This window comes from Bubalus kerabau, chromosome 22, assembly GCF_029407905.1.
Source record: "Bubalus kerabau isolate K-KA32 ecotype Philippines breed swamp buffalo chromosome 22, PCC_UOA_SB_1v2, whole genome shotgun sequence".
In the NCBI taxonomy this organism is placed as follows: domain Eukaryota; kingdom Metazoa; phylum Chordata; class Mammalia; order Artiodactyla; family Bovidae; genus Bubalus; species Bubalus kerabau.
Window position 1 is genome coordinate 25727434 of NC_073645.1, and position 22567 is coordinate 25750000.

The 22567-nt window shown below is 43.7% G+C and overlaps 1 protein-coding gene across 5 annotated transcripts in view; it reads left to right on the forward strand.

Annotated features, from left to right (window-relative positions):
- The window catches only part of SUFU (SUFU negative regulator of hedgehog signaling), a 106390-nt gene that overhangs the window by 31049 nt on the left and 52774 nt on the right, over window positions 1-22567 (forward strand). For all 5 annotated transcript variants that reach the window (XM_055560993.1, XM_055560995.1, XM_055560991.1 and 2 more), the window contains exon 3: window positions 1832-1968. In XM_055560993.1, coding sequence (XP_055416968.1) covers window positions 1832-1968 — 137 coding nt within the window. The remainder of the gene's footprint in view (window positions 1-1831; window positions 1969-22567) is intronic.

Sequence of the window (22567 nt, forward strand, 5' to 3'; positions counted from 1 at the left end):
TAATGAGGTGGATGAAACTGGAGCCTATTATACAGAGTGAAGTAAGTCAGAAAGAAAAACACCAATACAGTATGTTAACGCATATATATGGAATTTAGAAAGATGGTAACGATGACCCTATATCCGAGACAGCAAAAGAGACACAGATGTATTCAACAGTCTTTTGGACTCTATGGGAGAAGGTGAGGGTGGGATGATTTGAGAGAATAGCATTGAAACATGTATATTATCATATGTGAAAAAGATCGCCAGTCCAGGTTCAATGCATGAGACAGGGTGCCCAGGGCTGGTGCACTGGGATGACCCTGAGGGATGGGATAGGGAGGGAGGTGGGAGATGGGGTTCAGGATGGGGAACACATGTACACCCATGGCTGGTTCATGTCAATGTATGGCAAAAACCACTACAATATTGTAAAGTAATTAGCCTCCAATTAAAATAAATAAATAAAAAAAAAAAAAAAGAAAATGGTATCTAAGTATTCTGTGGTATTATAAGGCTTCCTTTTCAGTCCTTTAGACTCTAAAATTTAGAGAAACTTTAAGTTTAGAGAACTTAACTTATCAGAGGTGATCTCACTGCAGCAGGTGCGGGTGGGCTGGACCCACCCATGTACACAAGCAGGGCTGGCCTTGGTGTCAGAGCTTCTGAGTCGCTGGAACCTCTTTATGTCCAGTCTCCTGGCCTGGCCCCTTGGAGGCGATGATGATGATGATGGAGGAACGATGTCACGTGGAATCCCAGGGTTGAGCACTGACCACCTCATTCTGGCCTTCAGCATGCTTCTCTCTGACCACCTGTTCTAGTAACTTGGCTCCAAGAAGGTGTTGGCTGTCACCTTATTTTATAGCTTGAATTTGTATGCTCAGGAGTTTACATGTGTATAATCATTGTGGCTCATGTTTGTACAGATATAATTACTGAAAATTATATCATGAACATATTTTAACTTTTAACCCTTTCCGGGCTGGCAGGCCTCCTATAGCTTTCAGCCACCCCTCCCTGGATGTTTCCCTCACCCCAGGAGGTGCCACCACCAACCAGCCTCCTTCTCTAATCTACATCATTTCCCTCTCTGGCAGAAGCCCATGGACTCCTCTGGAGATTTGGGCTCCTGAGCGTTTCCAAGCAGGCACTGCTCACCTGCCTTATCTCCCTCTGATGTGTGTGACCATCATCACTCTGGGCCACTTGGGGCCAGGAAGGGAGGGCAAACTCGGCTCCCTCCAGGTGCCAGTGATTGGAGAGTGCACACGGGGTGCCAGCGTTCAGAAAGATCAGAGGCCCTCCCAGTATTTGGAGTCTACTTTGAGACCCGTCCTCAAATGCTGAGTTTGGAGGCCAGCCAGCTCAACCCAAGGATTGTCCCCTCGTGGGGCAAAGTGGAGGTGGGAGTGGAGAAAGGTCTCATCCTCCTAGGGCGTACAGTAGGACGTATATTCTTAGCAAACCAAGTAGGTGCTTATTAATAGCTTGTAGGAATAAAGAATGTGAATAAGGACAATTTTCAGTATTGGAGCCTCAGTCATACAGAAAGGAATATTTCAGAGCCACAAAATTTGGAACTCGTAATTCAGAGTACCAGCAGGCGAATTCAATTGGCCAGGCTGAGGTCATACACATGTATGGAAGCTGGAGGACAAGGCTAGAGTTCTGGTTCCTTACCCCCTTTCAGGGTCCTCCCTCCCCTCAAGGCTTATTCCCTGAGATTCTTCCAACTAGGGGGTTTGGATGCTGAGGCCACCAAGAAAGGAGAACTTTAATTAGGCAACAAAACAGTGTTTTCCCTAAGGTAGTTAAACTAAAAACATTTGCTTTTTATTCCTTCCAGATTCACAGGAACAGATGGACCTAGTGGTTTTGGCTTTGAGTTGACATTTCGTCTGAAGAGAGAAACAGGGGAGTCTGCGCCCCCAACATGGCCAGCAGAGCTAATGCAGGGCTTGGCCAGATATGTGTTCCAGTCAGGTAAGAGCCCCAGAAGCTGGCGGGTGTGGGTGTCCTTTCACCATGAGCCTGCTAGGGTTGGGACCTACAGGTATATTTTGATGTCTGTGGAGGGAGCTTTCCTGGGAGTGCTGTGTACCCCATTTGCACCATGAAGGTGATTTGTTTCCTGGCGTTTCCCAGGTGGAAAGCTGTCTGGGCCATGGGAAGGAAGGTCATGTCATATGACCTCTAGCAGTGGGAGTCGCTAACACACAGAACCTTGGTCGCAGTCTGCTAGCCTTGCGTCTCATTCCCAGAGAGCCAAAGGCCAGCCCTTCGTGGAGCTGACCAGTGCTTTTCCTGTTTGCCCCCTTTCCCACAGTTAGCACAGTCCTTCATCCCTGATGCTGGAGGCCTAGCCATCTCCATTTCTGGGGCCAAACACACACATGTTAATCTTGGCTAAGGGTTAGCAGTAGAGCATAGGCCAGAGAGAAAGAATGAATTGCCATGAGCTTGCTCCCTCACAATATGAATGAGAAGCTGGAATCAGGCAGGACCTTGACGGTCAGATATATTGTTTGATTCAGATGATTCAGGTGCCCTCTAGGGGATGGTCCAATGCCCCCGGTGCCCCTCTGGAGACCTAATATGGAACCTGAAGAGGGGGCTTTGTGCTAGGAGCCTCGGTCACATGCTCTTGACTTAGCTTGCCAATAGTCCTCCAGTGGGATGATATGTTGGAGTGGAAGTCAGTATTTTTTATGGATGGTTTCATATCATCTGAGTGTTTCTGAGTGGTTAATTAATTGCTCAGAAACTTTCCCAAATGACTTCACATTTTGCTTCTTTGGTTTGGTAAGTAGCCTTGAAGTGAAAGCCAGCACGGTTTTATCCAATTCCTGCTCTTTGACCAGCAGAGCAGACCAACATCCAAGCCAGGGTGTCTCAAAGTATGGTCCTTGCACCCATGCATCGGAATCATCTGAAGAGCTTGTTTCAAGCACACAGCCCTGGGCCCCAGAGGAGATCTCTGACTCAGAACCTTAGGGGGCTGATGTTCCCAAAAGTTCTGATAGAAGTTAAATTTGGAAAACCATAGACTTGGCAGCTTCTCTAAGTATAGTCACTTTCTTCCCCCTAGCCTTGAGCAGGCTCTAAATTGGGGGTGCAGTTGACCATCTATGTTGAAGGCCTCTGCCCTCGTTCCAGACCCCTGGCTGTCAGTTGTTGGCTGGATGGCCATCATGTAATGGGACTGATCCTTAATTACCATCTACCATTGTGTGGCCTATGGGATAGTTTCCCTTTGGAGGCTAGAGTGGGTCTTCTCTAAACAAGAGTTCCCAAACCTGGCTGCTCATGAGATTCTCTGGGATCTCAACATACTTGAGTCCCAAATGCCCCTCTGGGTTCTGATTCAGTTGGTTGGAGGTGCGACTGGAGCATCTGTTTCTTAAACAGCTTCCTGGGGATTCTACTGCAGTAGTCTGGGATGTCATTTGGACTTTAAAGGACTGTTGACAGGAAGAAATGTCATTCACTGGGGCAGGAGAACCGGCTGTTGGAAGTGGACCCGTGTGGTTTGGTGCTGTCCTCGTGTCTTTTAACACTGTGCCAGGAGTCTACTGCCTGAACCCACGGTGTCCCCTTCTCTCCCTTCTTGGGATGCCTGAAACTGATGCTGATAGAGAACTGTCTTTGAGAAAATAGACATTTCTTCAGTCTCTCCCAACTGAGATATTTCAGCTCCTAGAAAATAGACATTTCCTGACATGGAATTTGATCCATTATGGGAAGGAGGGCTCTAAAGACTAGGCAGTCTCTTGCTTGTATAGACAGGTAGCTTCCTGCCCACTGCTTAAGCCAGTGCATTTATACGTTTGTTTGCACTTAATGTACCTGCTCAGGTGGATCAAGATCAGAGAAATGTAAAACAGGTGTTATGAATCACTGTCAGGTGGAGTCAAGCAGATGAACTTCTGAAATAGTTCTGATGTTATAGTTCCGAAATAATAATGCAAGTGAGGGAGAAAATAGGATTTGATTTGCAAAGGTTCATTTCAACTACAGAGTAACCGTCACAGTGACTGTTTTGCAACACTAATGTAGTCATTGATTCAAGCTCATTTGTCAACAGATTCCAAAACCATTGGATTAAAAAAGATTGTTGGGGTACAAGATGTTCACAGGAACTCAAAGAATCCCTCCACAGATTACTTATTTGCTACAAAGAGGAAAATAATGCCTTTACAGTGGTTTGAGTGGCCATCACCTTAACCAAATGATCAAATGTAGCGATGCAAAATGGAACAAATGACCTTACATGATACACTGTGAAGTATGAAACATCACACATGTAGCACTTTTCCAAAAAATGTTTCACCTGAATTGAATCCTGGGTGTATAGTCAGGAAAGTCCAGATTGTAAGATATTTTATAAGACAACTGCCTGGACCCTTCAAAAATGTCAATGCTCTGAAAGGTAAAAGGTCTGGGACTCGCCTAGATCAAAGAAAACATGACGGTTTAAATGTACTTACAGTCCTCAAAAAGGTTATTTTTAGAGCGATTAGAAAAAATATAGACTGTGTATTAGATAATAGTACTGTGCAACTGTGAAATTCCTTGGGTGTGATATGGTATTATGTTCTGGTATTATATTATGATAGTGTCCCTGTTCCTAGGAGATAGGAGCTGAATTATTTATGATCAAAATAACATGATGTCTGCAGCTTAACTTTTGAATGATTTGGCAAAACAAAGTGGGCTGGAGGAGAGACAGAAGAGAAAGCAGATGTGGCAAAATGTTAATAACCAGTGAATCTTGGTGAAGAAGGTATGGAGGTGAAGGATATATTGTACTCTCCTTCTAACTTTCCTATGGGATTGAAAACTTTGAAAATAAAATGTCGTGGCTGTTTCTTGAGTGTGCGTTGACTGGTGTTGCTCCACAGCATGGTCTGACCCGATGGGCCCTTTCGTGGTGTCTGCAGTGGGACAGCTGTGGTTGGTGTCTGCAGGTCACTTCAGGCATTTCACAGCAGCGACAGGATGACTTCACTCTCCAAAGTATAATACCTGATTTTCTGATTTTCGTAATATGATGGTATTCTTGAATAATAGCTAAAACAAATCTACCTTAGATTTTTCTTGAAACATGGCAGGAAGTAGTAATTATCTAAATAATGGGGAAATGATGAAGAAAAGTATATGGCAACTGATGTAAGAGAGAAGTCCACGGCCATGAGCTGAAATCGTAAGGACAGAGCTAAAATTCATAGTGTGTTCTATGTGCCAGGCACTATTGTAAGTGCTCAGTCAATGTGCAGTAAAGCCCTGTGAGTTAGGCACTGTGTGATAGCAGCTTTTCAGCTGCAGAAAGTGAGACAACACAGAGAGGGGAAGTAGATTGTTCAGAATCACACACCTGGTAAAGTCCGAGGGACAATCTGAACCCAGGTGTTGTAGTTCTTACTGCCATTCTCTTAACCATGATTGCTTAGTTGACATTTGGGCTGCACATGTCTCAGGTCGGACAGTGAGATTTGAGAGTCGTCCACATAGATGATTGCACTTGTATGCGTAGTCTTTAAACTCCAGCATGCCTTGCTCGGGCATTCTAGAACATTTGGAAAATAGAGGAGGGCCAAAGCCATTTGTAATGTTATCCAAGTACTCTTAAACACATACTTTCATCTTTTAACTTTTTATTCATGAAAATATGTATATGAAAAGTGCAGCTTGCTGAGAATTCATACCCCACGTAACCAGCACCCAAACCAAGAAACTTCCCTTGTGCCTCCTCTCAGTCATCTTTTCTTTTCCTTTTTCTTTCCTTCTTTCTTCCTTTCTTCCCTTCCCTCCTTCCCTATCTCCCTCCTTTCCATCCTTCCTGTTTTACTGCATAGTACAGGCTCTCAGCTCCACATGCCTGAGCTTGTTGGTAAGTTAGGTAGGTAGCTATAGACGAGGTAGCCCCCATTTCTGCTTCTTTCCCTGGCACACTTTGCCACTGGCACATTTCGCCATCTGGCACATTACTACTAGATCAAGGGGGACAGCATAGTATGATGGTACAAGCATGGGCCCTGGGCCCAGACTGCCTGCCTTTTATTTCAGCTCTGCCAGTTATTGCCTCCTGACCTTGTGCAACATAACCCATTTGCTCCTCTATAAAGCAGAAATAATAGTAGTAACTATGCATGAAGTTATTGAGATGATGAAATGAGTTAATACCCTCAAAGCACTTAGAATAGTGCTTCTTTCTCTCTCTCCCTCTCTCTCTCTCTCTGTATGTGTGTATATATATATATAAAACCTCCAATTATTATTATTCAGTCTTCAAAAACTTTATATGAATAAAGAAGGTGGGTACCTTGATCTTTTTTTTTTCTTACAGTGTTAATAAAGACCCCATTTTACAGGAAAACCCTGGTTGTCCCATTGCCTGTTTCTGTATCAGATGCCTGCCTTGGCTGATATGGTAACAGTTTTGGTGCTGTTATCCTTCTCCCACACCGAAAATCAATAATAATGATACAAATAAAATCACCTCATTTTATATGTATCACATTGTAAAATGAAAAAGCAAATTCAGTTCAACTGTGGCTCCTTGATTTATGTAGTTGGCAGTGCCTGTAAAGTCTTAAGCAAATCAAATCCTATTCTAAATGCACTAGAGCCCATGTACTTTAGTAGAACCTTGTAAGTAAATCCTTCTTTATAAGGTGAAAAATCTTTTTATAGTTTCCTTGGAGCAGGGCACACTTTCCTGAAGCTGCGGAGAACCTCCCTTGTGACGTGCAGGCATTGCTCTGCCCTGACTGGTTCCACTGTACAAGGATCACACATATGCTGTTACACAGAACATGTATTTTATGTCTGATGTGTACATAGATAGACCCACGCGTGTACCTAGCAGCATAGTTCTGTGTGATGGTCTTGCCTCACTTGGCTGTCCACCTTAAACTCAGTAACTTACATGAAGCACCCTGCCTATTTGCATGTGAGAACATGTTGAGCAGTATCTAGTAAGTAGAGTGCTTAGACCTGCTTTTCCAGGTCTGAACAGCATCCACAGCATTGCTATCCAGACTTGGAAACAGCATTAGGGCGGTGGGGAGGGCAAAGGAAAGAGACAAGACTCTAGGGGGTGTGATGGTGGTGCTCTCACCCTGCCTTGGGGCTGCATGGGGCCGTGTCTGAAGCTTGCTCTGAAGAATGACTTAGATGGGTTCCATAACTTAGCCCCGACCTGCTAGAGGGCAGTCATCTTCTGGTTGGTTTGCTCAGAGATGGGAAGCTGAGCTGTAGAGAAAAGGAAGTAGAAATGTGAGCAGCCTGGGAAAGATGAGTATCCAGAGAAGGTGAAGAAGTCAAGGTGTGGGGTGGGGCAGGTCAGTGTTTATTTTAGTCTGGATGGTTCTAGTCATAAACAGATGACAGAAGCCCAAAACTAACTACCTGAAATAAGAACAGACTTTATCGGCTCAGGTTACTGGGATGTCCAGGGCTTCAAGCATGGATTTACCTATATTTTCAAAAAGTGTCCTCAGGGCTCCTACTTGTGTGTTGGTTTTGTACTGTAGACTGACTCTGCCCACGTGCCAGGAAAGATGAGCACCACCAGCCAGAGTATCCTGTTCTCCCAGTTTGTACCCGGCAGGCAAAAGGCTTTTTTCTTCCAACATCTCTCCATCAGTCCTGGGGAAGGACTCAGATTAGTTCTGTCTAGGTAAATGGGTTCCCCCAGTTAAGGGTGGTCCAGATGGGAGCACCAGGATTTATGTTTAAAGTCTTTCCTGCTCCTCACTTCCAACTACATGGAGTGGGAGAGAAGTCCTCTAGAGCACAGGGCAGAAAGCACTGGAGAAAACATGCAGGTCTAGCCCTTGGCTGGCAAAGTCAGCTGTTCTCACAGGGCTTTAGGGGCATCTAGGACCTCAGACCTGGTGTGCAGTTAATGGAAGTTAGGTCATTAGAGGATGCAGGTGGAGTGGGCACCTTTTGTTCTTGTATCTGTTGGGATGGTTTTGACAACAAGTAATAGAACACCATGATTAAATGGCCTAACAATAGTGCTGTTATCTTACATAGTAAGTCATCTGGAGGTGGGGAGTTCCAGGGTTGGTTATCATCTGTTCAGCAATGCTGTTAAGGACCTGAGTTCTTTCTAACTTCCTGCTCTGTCTTCTCCAGTGCTTTGGATTGTCTTTTTAAACTGGGGTTCCCTGATGTTCTAGAGAGAGCTGCTGGAATCCCTACCATCCTGAAATCACACTTGACAGAGTCTACCAGCAGCAAAAAAGACACTTCTGTCCTGTGTCTCTTTTCAAGACCAATCAAAACCTTCACAGAACTGCCCTCATTGCATCTCATTGGCTAGAGTGAGTGAAAGTCGCTCAGTCATGTCCGACTCTTTGCAACCCCTATACAGTCCATGGAGTCCTCTAGGCCACAATACTGGAGTGGGTAGCCTTTCCTTTCTCCAGGGGATCTTCCCAACCCAGGGATCAAACCCAGGTCTCCTGCATTGCAGGTGGATTCTTTACCAGCTGAGCCACAAGGGAAGCCCAAGAATAGTGGAGTGGGTAGCCTATCCCTTCTCCAGCAGATCTTCCCGACCCAGGAATTGAACCTTGGTCTCCTGCATTGCAGGTGGATTCTTTACCAACTGAGCTATCAGGCAAGCCCCTCATTGGCTACAGTTGTCAGGAAAGTGAGACAACCCTGTTGACTTACTGATCAATATCCACCTTCTAGGGCTGGGCCAGGGGATGCACCCTGGTTCCCTGAAAGTCATGGCCAAGGAAAGGTGGAGGAGGAAAATTGGGGTTCTCTTAGTAAGAAGATGAGTGGCCAGCAGATGGGCAAAAGAGTTTTCTGTCCCCGTACCCAAGTGGTACCTGGGGTCAGAGGATCCTTGTATATTGATCAGGATGCCAGGCCAGTATAAAAGTGTCATGTGGAAAGAGAATGTGACCGGGTGGCTGCTGCTGTTTCACCTGCTACACAGATTTAGAACAAAATCCAGTCACCATCATGAACCAGAAAGTTCTGCAGTAACTTCACCAGTAGGCACTTCAACTTCTTTCCCTCTTACTTTACAGCCAGTTTCTCTTACTTCCCCATTCCCTTTTATTTTTGTGATCAGCTCATTCTTTCTTCTCAGATTGCCAGTGATTGCTCCCCTGCCCCCCACCCCCACCACCACCCTCTGGGTTTCATTAGAAAGAAACCATTCCCCAACTCAGCGGGGCTTGATTTCTGTGCTGCGCTTTAGAATTCTGCTGGAGAGGCTGTCTGTTCTCAGTTCTGCCATTGGTAGACCTTAACCACAAATTCCAAGGCAATTTCACTTGAGTTTTAGGAGAAACGTGGCCCTCCAACCTTATAACTGACAATGGAAATTCAAATGCCTTTGCTTGCTGCTGTTTAATGGCAACCTCATGACATGGGCTAAGTCGGCTCACTTTGTGATTCAGGCCCAAGCAGGGAGATGGGGGTGGGGGTGGGTGGCATCGACTGAGCATCCTGAGTTCTGTGGTATGGACAGACTAATGCCAACAAGAGATTTTTTTTTTACTTTACATTTTTTTTTCCTTTTCCCATTTATTAAAAAATACTTGCTCATTATAAACCTGAAACATAGAATTATGTGACAGAGTGAAGTCCTTTGTAATTCATTCCCACACTGAGAAAACATAGGTGTTCTATTTTTTAATTTTCTTTTTTTCTGTGATAATTTCTTTTTAAAAAAAATTTTTGAATTGGAGGAAAATTGCTTTACAATGTTGTGTTGGTTTATGTCATACAACAATGCAGATCAGCTGTAATTATATTAATACATATATCACCTCTGATTTTCTTTTCAATGCATGTATCTAGAAAGAATTGTCATTATGTTATAAAAATAGACCATGTTTTTCAACTTGCTTTCTTTTTTAACTTCATATCTTTTGGATATCTTTCCATGTCAGTATATTTTTTCTAACTGTATACTTTTTTAAATTATCTAGATACACTGTAACCATTTTCCCAGTGTTGAACATTTGGGTGATTTCTAGTTTTTCCCTACCACAAACTTGCAGTGTGCATCCTTGTCTATTTGTGTCTTTGTACTCTTGCCTAAGTATTTCTGTGGGATAAATTCCTAGAAGTTGGATTGCTAGGTTAAGGGAAATGAACATTTTATATGGTAACAGCCATTGCAGATGAATGATTATATTATTTAAGAATACTCCTGTGATCATCCATAAATGTTATAATTGTTTTCAACAAACAACAGAATGATTGTTACATAAAATTACTTTCATAGCAACATAGTACTCTTCTGAGTCCTTGAGAACAGTCCCCTTCCTTAGGTTACTTGGCCTGAGGAGGCTTGTTAATACATGTTGAACGGCATGTGTTTGGGGTTAGGAACCGTGCAAGCTCTTATGTGGTCCTTATACAGTTTAGATTTAGCCCGGGAACCCATCCATCATGCTTCCTGTCTCTGAAGCTGGAAGTGGTGAGGGACACTGCCTGCTGCCTGAAGTTAGAGACTTTTCCAGGTGTTGACAATGGGTCAAGTTTGATTAAAGAATCCCAGTGAATTATGGAATTTTCTCAAGTTTTGCTTCCTCCTACCTTCCCTAAAGTTAAAAATACTCATGCAGTTAAAGTCTTTTCCTGTTGGGATCTTTTTTTTCCCCCCTAATAGTTAAAAGTAAGTAAATAAAACAATAACTATTGAGCACCAAGCTATCCTAGGCACTTGCATTCTCTTATTTAAGCTCTGCAGTAGGTGGCTTAATGAGGAAGATGCTGATATTGCCACTTTTCACATAAGGAAATGGGCTCAGAAGGGAGGTGGGCCTTGGATAATTTCCTGCAGCTTGTGAGTGGCAGGAGCTAGTCTCCAGTGCCACCCTTACCAGCACTGGTTTGCATTCTCTGGCCTCTGAGCCTCCAAGGATCCATTTTAAATGACTAGAGGCCTTGGGAGAAAGAACACTTTTTCTTTGGTTGTGTTTTTTATTGAAGTACCTGCTCCATGCCAAGGATGCTGTCAGATGCTGGGTAAGCTGTGTGGAACAGACAGATAGGATCCCTTCCCTCAGGCAGTGGAGAGAGACACCGAAAACACAGGCCAGTAAATACTGGATTCTATAAGATGGCAGAACAGGAAAGCTCAGGTGCCCCAGGAGAATAAGGTGACGGGCTCCCTTCAGGTTGTGGAGTCAGGCAAGGACAGAACTGAAGGCAAAGAATGAGGAGAAGAAGTTTTTTGGCAGAGGGACCTGCATGTGTAGGCCCTGGAGGAGAGAAAGAGGTTGAGGAATATGAGGAACTGAAGGGAGGGAGAGGAAGGGGCTCAGGAAAAGCTGGAGGCTTGGCAGGCTTGGAAAAGTGCTGGGTTTTGTACTTGCACTTGGACTCAAAGTCGCGATCAAGAGTCTGGTTTTGATTCTAAGGGCAGTGGAGAGCTACAAAAGCATTTCGAGGAAGAAGGGGAAATGACCGGTTTGGGGAGTGAAAACACTTTTTAAAAAAGGAATTAAGATGCGTTTGAAACTGAGGTGTTCTGAGGTGTCCTGCCTGCATTATTAGAATGGCTCTTCCCTAGGAGGTGCTGGGGCCACTGCCGTCCTTGGAGCACAGCATCAGAGTCATGGCTGCTTCTCAGCCCAGCCTTTCTAACCCTTGGGACCTTCCTGCAGTCCAATCCTGCTGCCAGCCAGCCTCTGCTAAGGCTCTTCAGCCTTGGGAGGGGAACCCCTCCTCTCTCTGGGGATTGTTAGCAGCTTCGGCATCCTGTGCCCGGCAGCACACCACAGGGCTTTCTTTCCAGATCCGAGAAGTGGACCGGGTTTTGCTTCCGCATCCCTGCTCTGCAGTTGAGTGAAAGAAGTCAGGAAGATTGAGTGAGGCGCTTAGAGCATGTCCCCAGGTGTGAGATGTTGCTAGGCTGCAGTTCAGTTTCTCATCAGCCGCTTACCTGGCTGGCTTCTCTCTAAATATCCCAAGTGTATTCGATCTTAATATCTTTGCCTCAAGTAAAGTTTTCTGAAAGGAGATGCTCCATCATTACCAATGAGAGCTGTCGAGTTCTCACGTTTCCTGGTTCCATTGCCCTAGTAAGTTAACTGAAGCCAAATGGAGCTGCCTGGTTATATTAATATCATTTTTCTTCCTCATACTCTTTTTGATTTTCCTGACGATTTCTTTTCCTCAGCCTGATTTATCCTCTTTTCTGGTTGCTATGGATCTGTAAAATATTTTCCCTTTCATCTGTTAGTAATACTGACCAACTATAAGGCAAAATAATTCCTGATTTCTCTGAACTTTTCCAAGATCTTAAGATTGGTGATTGAAAGATTGTGTTTCTACTCCACTGAAATAAAACAGTCAACTCCTCAGAAATGATCTTATGACCTAAAATTTAAGTGGTTTGCATGTAAATTGTAATTTATTCAGTATTTAAATTTAAGTGTTTTTAGGGGAGACTTAAATCCTAGAAACAAAAGTTGGCAACATATGGCCTTTACGTGGAATCCTGATGGACATCTGACTTTGTACATAAAATGTAACTGGAACACAGACATGCCTATTACATATTATCTACGGCTTCTTTTGTGCTGCAGCAGAACTGAGTAGCTGTGACAGGGACTGTATGGCCCTCAAAGCCTAAAATATTTGATATCTGGCCTTTCACTGAAAAAGTCTGCCAACCTTTGTCTGAGAGTGTTTTCCACTGCTGAATAACCACCCAAGTCGAGTGGTGGCCATCTTTACATCTCTGTGATAGATTCAGAGGTCCTGGGAAACACCTTGCCTTAGCTGGGGCCCGTGCCTTTGCCCAACACAGAGGGATCACAGTACCAAGAGGTTTGTTGGGGGAGGAGGAATTTGACGCAAACTCCTTTCTCTTCTGTGGGTCGTATCTTACTCGAACTGCGTGAAATGAGCTTCTTTTCAGAAAGGAATTCTTTGATACGAGCATTAAGCTAGGCTATTCACCCTGAGATTAGTGCTCTCTTCTGTAGCCCCCCATGGAGTCTTAATTGGTTGGCTCTTCCAGCAGAATGTGGTTCCTTTGTCTCTAGCACCTGCATTTCAGGAGTGCTCCCTGAAGGGGGCAGTGAAGGCCTCTGGCAAGTAGAACAGAGCAGCTGGTACATTCGGAGCAGACCCAACACCTCAACAGTAGATAGAGCCCTTTGCTAACTTGAAATGGCTCGTCACTGAGTGTTCAGTGAAAGGACTGGAGGAGAGCATGGGTAGGGGCAGGAGCGCAAGAAGCAGGCTGCTGGTTTGGCGATGTGGGACCTGTGACACCTGGGGTCAAAACTGAGCATCGCTGAGACTTGGTTACTTAATCTGTGAAATGGGCTAATCAGGATATCTATAATATGGGTTTCCGTGGTAGCTCAGTTGGTGAAGAATCTGCCTGCAACACAGGAGACCCTGGTTCAATTCCTGCATTGGGAATATCTGCTGGAGAAGGGATAGGCTACCTACTCCAGTATTCTTGGGCTTCTGCAGTGGCTCAGCTGGTAAAGAATCTATCTGCAATGTGGGACACCTGGGTTCGATCCCTGGGTTGGGAAGATCCCTTGGAGAAGGGAAACGCTAGCCTCTCCGATATTCTGGCCTGGACAATTCCATGGACTGTATAGTCCATGGGGTCGCAAAGAATCAGACACTTGAGCGACTGTCACTTTATAATATAGTCAGTGTCCCTAGTACAGCACATGGAAGCAATTGATATTATTTATGTGGTCATTTAAGAACCATATTGCAAAAAAAAAAAAAAAAAAAGCATATTGGAGGGGGGGAAGGTAATAAGCTTAAAAGAACAAAAATGGTGTACCTTACAACTCTACAGAGTTGGGTCCTAATCTTATGAATATGTACACATCTACAAAAATGCCTGGAAGAGATGCATGAAGATACTCACGGAGGCCATCCCAAGGTGATAGGGTTATGAGTTATTGAGATTTTCCTTTTGGTACCTTCCACTGTGATAGAATTTTTTGCAAAGAGCATGGATTTTATTATCAGAATAGAAAAACCAAAAGGACACCTGTGACTAAGTTTTTCAAAGAACTTCCCAGGGGACAGGATGGTGAGCCCCGAGAAGCAGCCCCAGGCCAGTGCTGCAGGACCAGTCACCACCTCGGGGTGTGCCCCCTGCTATGCTTACTGGAACAGCTTTGAATGCCACGCAAGGATGGGCCAGTGCAAGGGGTTCTGCTTTCTTGTCCAGTCTCATCACAGCTCTTTCAGTGCGAAAAAGTGACTTGTAAGCCAGATTTAGTTCTGCTCTGGCCTCTCTAGCATTGGGTCTGCGCAGCCAGGCCTGTCTTCTTGCTTTTCAGAGCAGACATGGTGACAGGCTTGTTGTTTGGTTTCTCTCCAGGACTCAGAGGCCAGGCAACTAGCCTGCTCTTCCCCACGGAGCTCTGATGAGGTTCCAGCAGCATTTCTGACCCCTTACAGAGCCCTTCTCCAGGAATATGACAGTTGAAACTAGAACCAGAGGATGAAAAGAGAAAGGAGCTGGAATACTTTTCAAGAGGGGCTGCAGCAGGCCCAGGCCATACTGGGTGGTTGTACCACACTGTCACGGGGCCTCCAAAGTAGCCGCTGGGTAGCCATCCACGGCCTTGTCTGGCTTGGCCCAGTGGAAGCTGAAGCCTTGGGCACTGCACTGGCATGGAGTGTGTGTCTATGGGACAGGCTGCAGCCCTGTCTGTGCTTTCCTGAGCCCTGGGCCCAGCTCTAACAGTCCCTCTTGGATTTGAAAATTTAGGAAGAATAGGACACTTATTGACTTCCTGGGCCAACTGGGCATCTCTGGGTCCCCACCTGGACTGGCCAGCCTGGTGACCTGACCTTGAGAAGCCTTTGTCCTATGCCTCTGTGTACTGGGCCACTTAGATCACATGTACGTTGTGATCCATCTTGGCTGATGCACTTTTATTCCGCCAAACAAAAATAACTATGTGACTAGATGTGTGGGTTTTTTCACACCGAGTAATTCTCCAGTTTTCTGCAGACATCAATTAGGTGTCCTGCAATTCTGTTCAGTTCTGACATTTAAAACATTTTTTTTAAAGATCTGATTGGTTTTATTCAACGTTTCATGAATTTGGGAGCATCCCCCCGGTAAATAGAGGTGTGCTCCCAGTTCTGACACTGTTTACCTGGAATTAGCATCAAGTCCCACAAGTAAGGGTGCAGTCCCAGAAGATTGCTCCCACTTCAGACATCAGCTCCAGGTTGTCAACTGTCCTTCTGACCAACCATCTATAAACTGGGGTTCCCATGACCCCCTCTTAGGGTTTGATAACTTGCTAGAACAGCTCACAGAATTCAGATTACTGATTCATCATTACAGGATACAACTTAGTTGCAGCATTATTTATAATAGCCAAGACATGGAAGCAACCTAAGGGTCCATCACCAGATGAATGGATGAAGAAGGTGTGACATGCATATATATATATATATATATATGTACACACACAGTGGAATATTATTATTCACCCATAAAAAATGAAGACATTCTACTATTTGCAGTAACATGGGTGAACCTTGAAGATACTATGGTAAGTGAAATAAATCAGATAGAGAAAAAGCCACTACTCATATATCTCACTTTTATGTGAAACTGACCCCTTCTCCTCCCAAAAAACACTCATAGAGAATAGATTGATAGTTGCCAGAAGCAGGGGAGTGGAGAGTGGGGGAAATGGATGTAGGCGGTCAAAAGGTACAAGCTTCCAACTATAAAATAAATGTCAAGGGGGTATAATTTACAACATGGTTAACATAGTTAATAATACTGTAGTGTATATTTGAAAATTGTTGAGAGTATATCTTAAAAGTTCTCATCACAAGAAGACTAATTACTATGTTTGGTGAGGAATGTTAAGTTAACTAGACTTTTGGTGATCCTTTTGTAATATATACACATATTGAACCATTATGTTTTATACCTGAACCGAATACAATGTTATATGTCAATTACATCTCAATAAAAAGAAAGGAAAAAGGCTACTACTCAGCAACAACCAGGTGGGAGAGATGCAGGGGTCGTGGCTTGCAGGAAAGGGTGCAGAACTTCCCTACCTTCTTCAGGTGTGCCATGCTCCCAGCACATGGTCACCCACCCAGAAGGTCTCTGAATCTCATACTTTAGGGATCTTTATCAAGGCTTTATCACATAGACAAGACCATTTATTAACTCAGTCTCCAGAGCCTCTCCCCTCCCTGGAGGAGAGTGGGTGGGGACGAGGCTGAACATTCCAAGCTTCTAACCATGGCTCAGTCCTTTTAGAGACCAGCCCCCACCCTGCAGCCATCCTGGAGCTCAGCAAGAGTCACCGCGTTAGCATGCTTCTAGCACCTTTATCACTTAAGAAATGACAAAGGTTTTAAGAGTTCGAAATAAGAGCCAGGGAGAAAAACCAAAATATATGTTTCTTATATTGCAACATCACAAATAGTAAGATAACAGACCCTGCCGGTATAAACAGACCCTTCTTGATGAACTTTCAGTTTCCAGCTTTCCCTCACTTTAGACAATACTCTAAGGAACATTTTTATGTATATCTTGGCGACTGTGTTCAATTATTTCAGAATAAATTTCTTTTTTTGGCATAGGTAAGTGTTTGTTTGTTTGTTTGTTTTTCTGGCTAATGTACGTATTTCTCTGGTGTTTGCCATGGAAAAGACCCAGCTAATCTTTAGGCTACAAGGAAATCATTCAATCATATGGAACTCACTTAAGTGTTCTCTGGGTTTTTTAAACCTTGCATTTTTAGCTTCTGTGGTGACTCTGACCTCACCTCCTTCTCTGTGGGTCGTTCCTTATACATGCTTCTAGAGGCAAGACAGCGGAGAAGGCAATGGCACCCCACTCCAGTCAGTACTCTTGCCTGGAAAATCCCATGGATGGAGGAGCCTGGTGAGCTGCAGTCCATGGGATCGCAAAGAGTCAGACACGACTGAATGACTTCACTTTCACTTTTCACTTTCATGCATTGGAGAAGGAAATGGCAACCCACTCCAGTGTTCTTGCCTGGAGAATCCCAGGGACGGGGGAGCCTGGTGGGCTGCCGTCTATGGGGTCGCACAGAGTCGGACATGACTGAAGAGACTTAGCAGCAGTAGCAACAGCAGAGGCAGGACAGAGGAGTGTATCAGATCCAACATCAGCAGCAGAGATTTTTTTTTGAACAAGTGAGATGAGAAGATAAAATAAGGGGGCCCTTTCAGAGTTGGTAAAATGGCTGCTTTTACTGGAACTCATGTGTAGTCTGGTTTTGCCTGTGCTTCCCACTACTTGGAACTGGTTCTGCCAAACACCAAAGTTCTCCAGAGGGGCTTTTTGGGAATTTCAGAGTTCCTTCAAGTCCTGTCCTGGAGGAATTTGGATTTGTGCTCTGGAAAGGATAACGTCAGTAGTAGAAGCTGTTGACACATTTGGATGTTGATTCTTGATACTGATGAACTTGATTATTTCCTGCTGGTTTTGGAGGGCCTCCTGGGGAGGTAAGGGGTCCTGGGGTCACAAAAGCTGGTAGTGGACACAGTGGAGTGTTCATCCATGTGAACTCTGGCTGGAGGCAGACATCTTGGGTCCTTGGCACCCTGAAGAAATTTCTAGAGTGGAATTTCTGGGACACAGATCTGCACATTTTGTGGTTTGGTACGTGTGCACGGCTGTCCTCTGTGAAGATGATTCCATAAGGCTGGGTGGCCCCTGGCCATCACTACCTTGTGTTCTCTCATCTGTAGTTATGGTCAGTTGGCAGCCCAGGCACTGAGGAAGTAGCTTCCGAAGTCCCCAAAGTGAGTCACAGGAGTCTTCCCATTTTTGGTAACTTCAAGGCTGCCTTGATTCTAAGGTTAAAGAGTTCTGCGACACTGGGGCATGTAAGCTAAGCCAACTCCATGGCTCTCAGAAAGCCGAGCTAAATGTACTTCCAAGCTTACCCTCATAACTTAGTCCCTGTTCCACCACTTCAACCATGAAGAAATGTCCTGACAAGAAGTCTGGTCTAAGTACCAAGCTGTTACCACTCATAATTTGCAGCCTCTGCCAATAACCAGATCACACAAAATTGGTTATCCCCAACCTCCTTCCTGCATCTGAGGGGTAGGGAACTTTGGAAGTGCTTGGGCAGACACATGAATAGCTGGAGGTCTGGTCTTTATACCTGTACCCAGAACTAAGTTTCTGTTTCATGTTCCATCTCCAACACAGTAGAACTTCCTGGGTGCCACATGCTTCGGGGACATTGACAACTCGGTGTATCCAGAGTAGTGGTTCTCAGACTGACAGAAGTTCTCTAAAATGTGGTTTGTGAGGAATGGCTTTAAAAGTGAGGAAACTGGAAACATTTTACTTTGAAGAAGAGAAGACTTTGGGATGAGGTGTGGAGAATGGTGAACTATGACCCACACAGGTGTTTTAAAAATATCTGAGGTCTTGCCATATGGAAGAGGGATTTGACTTTTCTTTGTTATCCAGAGAGGATTAGAAAGCTGTTGACTATTCTTTGAGATGTGGAAGCATTTTCTAAGGAGGCAGTAGACCTTCCATCTTTAAAGTTGTTCTAGTCAAGTCTGGGTTTAAGTAGAGAGGCTTTAAGTGCTTCATGTGGGGTTGGTTATCTGGGGGCTCAAACCACTAAACCCCAAGGCCACTTAAGACATACTTGTTTCCTTCTAATCCAGCTTCCAGCCGGTTCTGCTGTGCTCTGGTCTGGCTTCCTGCAAACAGCCTGCCTCCCCACTTCTTCATGCTTTCGTCCCAGGCCCTTCTTGATCTGACCCTGCTGGGCAGTCTCTGAGAACACCCATAAGTACTGTGGCTGTGTTTCTTGATATAAGCTAAGGAAGAGGAGGCTTCATTTCTTGAGGTGAAAATTAGAATCTTGGCTCCATGAGGAAGTTGTCTGCTCTGCCACAGTGGATGGACTCTGAGGGTCTCACCTCCCACTATGCCCTTCCACCTTCATTCTTTTTCTTGTCAACAGTGGCCGTGTTTTCCAGTGGTAGAATCTTTCAAATGTGTAGAAAGTGAAGGTGAAGTCACTCAGTCATGTCCGACCCTTTGTGACCCCATGGACTGTAGCCTATGAGGCTCTTCTGTCCATGGGTTTTTCCAGGCAAGAATACTGGAGTGGGTTGCCATTTCCTTCTCCAGGAGATCATCCCGACCCAGGGATTGAAGCCAGGTCTCCTGCATTGTAGGCAGACACTTTACCATCTGGGCCACCAGGGAAGATGGCTCAGATGTGTAACAGTTCAAATGTGTAAGAGTTCCTTAATTTGTACCATACTTTCATCTCAAGACAATTCTTACTTATGTTAATTCTTTTATTTGGTTGTAAAAACTACCCTGCAAGGTAGACCGTATCACATTTTGATTCATAAGGAAAGGGATGCAGAGAAGTTAAGTGACTTCTTTAAGGCTGCACAACAAAGGAAAATGTATCGGAAAATAAAGTATGATTACGCGGAGACTCCTCACTTGATGCCCTGTTTTTGCCTTGGACACGAGGGTAAACAAAATACGTTTGGGCCAACTCTTTGTCTCCATGATTCGGTAGAGGAAAACTGATGAATGCCGAGTGTTGCTTGAACCTTACGCTGTGGTGGCTGGTGACAGAGCCAAGAGAAGTCAGTGTTTTATTAATTTATCTCTTTTTGGGTTGCTGGAGATGAGGCCCACTGGAAACCTCTCTGGCTTAAAAGTTGATGTTTCAAGCAAATGGCCCATAAATACATGAAAAGAAAGATGTTCACTTCATAATAAGAAAAACACAAATTAAAGTTAAACTACCCTGAGGTACCACTTCCCACTTGTCAGATTGGCAGAAATCCACATTTGATCACATAACCTGTTGCCAAATTGTGAGGAGGCAGGCACTTTCAGGCATTCATGGTGGGATGCAAAATGGTGCTCTCTCGGTGAAAGAGAACATATCACTGTCTAGCAAAATGCGTATCTACTTACCTTTGCTATAGCAGTTTCACTTCTAAGAATCCGAGACATAGATGCAAAAATAGGAAAAGATATTTACAAATGGCTACTAATTAAAGCTTTTTTTTTTACATGTTTGAAACATTACATATTTGTCATAACTAGTGCAGGCATCTTCTCACAGCAGTAGTGGGGGTCCATGGGAAGACAAGGAAATTTGTGCACGCTTTGTCATGCCTCTGCTTCCGTTTGCTGCTGTCCCCTGGGCCAGTGTAAGCCCCTGGCCAAGCCTAGGGTCAGAGAGTGAAGGGTCTACCAAGTTACAGATAAATTGCATATGTTAATTGGGACTACCAATGCAGTCAGTTTACCGTAGGGTAAAGTACAGGTACTTGTAATTCAAACAGCGTGGTTTATAGATTTATGATCTTGGTTATGTAAGGAGAATACACTGTGTCAGCAAGATGTCTCTTAAAATGTATAAATTCAACCGTTTCAGATATTTCAATATATATTAAGCAGTTATGTTTAAGAATATGTATGCTAATCATTCTATCTGTGCAATAAAAGATTTGGTGGTAATAAGGATAATACTCTTGAGGATAAGCAGTGGAACTGCTTCATGCAGAAGGCTGGGCAGTGGCCTCAGAGTTGTTACTCAGAATGGCAGGCAAATGTGTCAAAGCAAAGAAATTTCTTTTTCACATAGCCTAAAAAGTTGTTGAATATTCAGGGATATAGAATCAAATATATGGTAATGTTGTGACCAAAATAAAACTACAGATGCTGCAATCTTAAAAAAAAAAAAAAAAAGAAATGTGGAGAAAAATATGTATAGTAAGTTATTTATATAAGAAAACATGTTTTTCTTTATATGTTTTAAGTGGAAGGATAAACTGTATTATTTTTTAAATGATGATCTATGAAAAAAGGAACAGAATGTAGAGGAAGCCAGATTTCTCTAAATAGACTTTGTTTTTAGGTTTTTGACTTTGGAGTGATGTAAATTTTATTTAATTACAAAGCAAACAAAAAAGCCTATAATATTACCAAAATACTCCTTATAAGATAGAATGTGATTGATCTATATTTCACATTGTATAAATTTGGTAGTTTATAACCAGATGTATTTGATCCTCATTCAGTTCAGTTCAGTTGAGTCACTCAGTCGTGTCCTTTTTGTGACCCCATGGACTGCAGCATGCCAGGCTTCATGTCCATCACCAACTCCTGGAGCGTGCTCAAACTCGTGTCCATCGAGTTGGTGATGCCATCCAACCATCTCATCCTCTGTCGTCCCCTTTTCCTCCTGCCTTCAATCTTTCCCAGCATCAGGGTCTTTTCCAATGAGTCACTTCTTTGCATCAGGTGGCCCAAGTATTGGAGCTTCAGCTTCAACATCAGTTCTTCCAATGAATATTCAGGACTGATTTCCTTCAGGATTGACTGGTTTGATCTCCTTGCTGTTGGTCCTCATTATATTCTACAAAAGCATTGAGGAAATTTGAGTAAGAAAGTGTAATAATACAATGAAGATTTCTAGATAAGAAGATTGTCTTGTTTGCTTTGTTTAAAGATTGTTAATGCATATCAGTAATGGAGAAAATGACATTACTACCTAATATTGAAAAATGAAAGGTATCTGTCTTCTGAAAAAAATATAAAACAAAAACCAAAATGAACATTTTTCCTGTGTTGGTTTTCTGTGCTATAAAACTGATTTTCACAAAGTTAATGACTTAAAACAACACATGTTTATTATTAGTTTCTTTGGGTCAGTGGTCTAGACCTAGCTTTGACAGGTCCTCGGCTCAGGGTCTCACAAGGCTGATATGGAAATGGCTGCAGGCTGCATCCTTATTTGGAGGCTATACTGGGGAGAGATTGCTTCCAAGTTCCCTCAGGTTGTTGGCAGAATTCCTTTCCTTATGGCTGTAGGATTCAACGCAGCTTGCTTCTTCAAAGCCAGCAGTGCAGAATCTCTGGTGTGTGTGTGTGTGTATCTCAACAGTCCTTTTTTTTTTTAAGAGTTTTCACCTAATTTAGTCAAGTACGCCAAAAATTATCTCCCCTATAATTAACTCAGAATCATTTGTTTGGGCCTCATATCCATTAGGATGGCTACTGTTAAAAAAAAAAAAAAAGAAAAAGAAAACACCAGAAAATAATGTGTTGACGAGGATGTGGAGAAACTGGAAACCTCATGCACCACTGGTATGAATGTAAAATGGTACAGCCACTGTGGAAAATAGCACAGAGGTTTCTCGAAACATTAAACATAGAATTACTGTATGGTTAAGTAATTCCACTTCCAGGTACATATCCAAAAGAATTGAAAAGCAGAGTCTCCAAGAGTTAGTCATACACCCATGTTCGTAGCAGCATTATTCACAAGAGCCAAAAAGGAGAAGCAACCCAGTGCCCATCAACAGAAGAAAGGATGGATAAAATGTAGTGTATACATACAGTAGAAAATAAACAGCCTTAAAAAGGAAGAGAATTGTGATGCTTTCTACAACATGAATGAACCTTGAGGACATTATTCTAGGTGAACTAAGCCTGTCACAAAAGGACAAATATTGGATGGTTCCATTTACATGTGGTACCTGGAGTAGCCAGCTTCACAGAGACAAAAAGTAGACTGGTGAT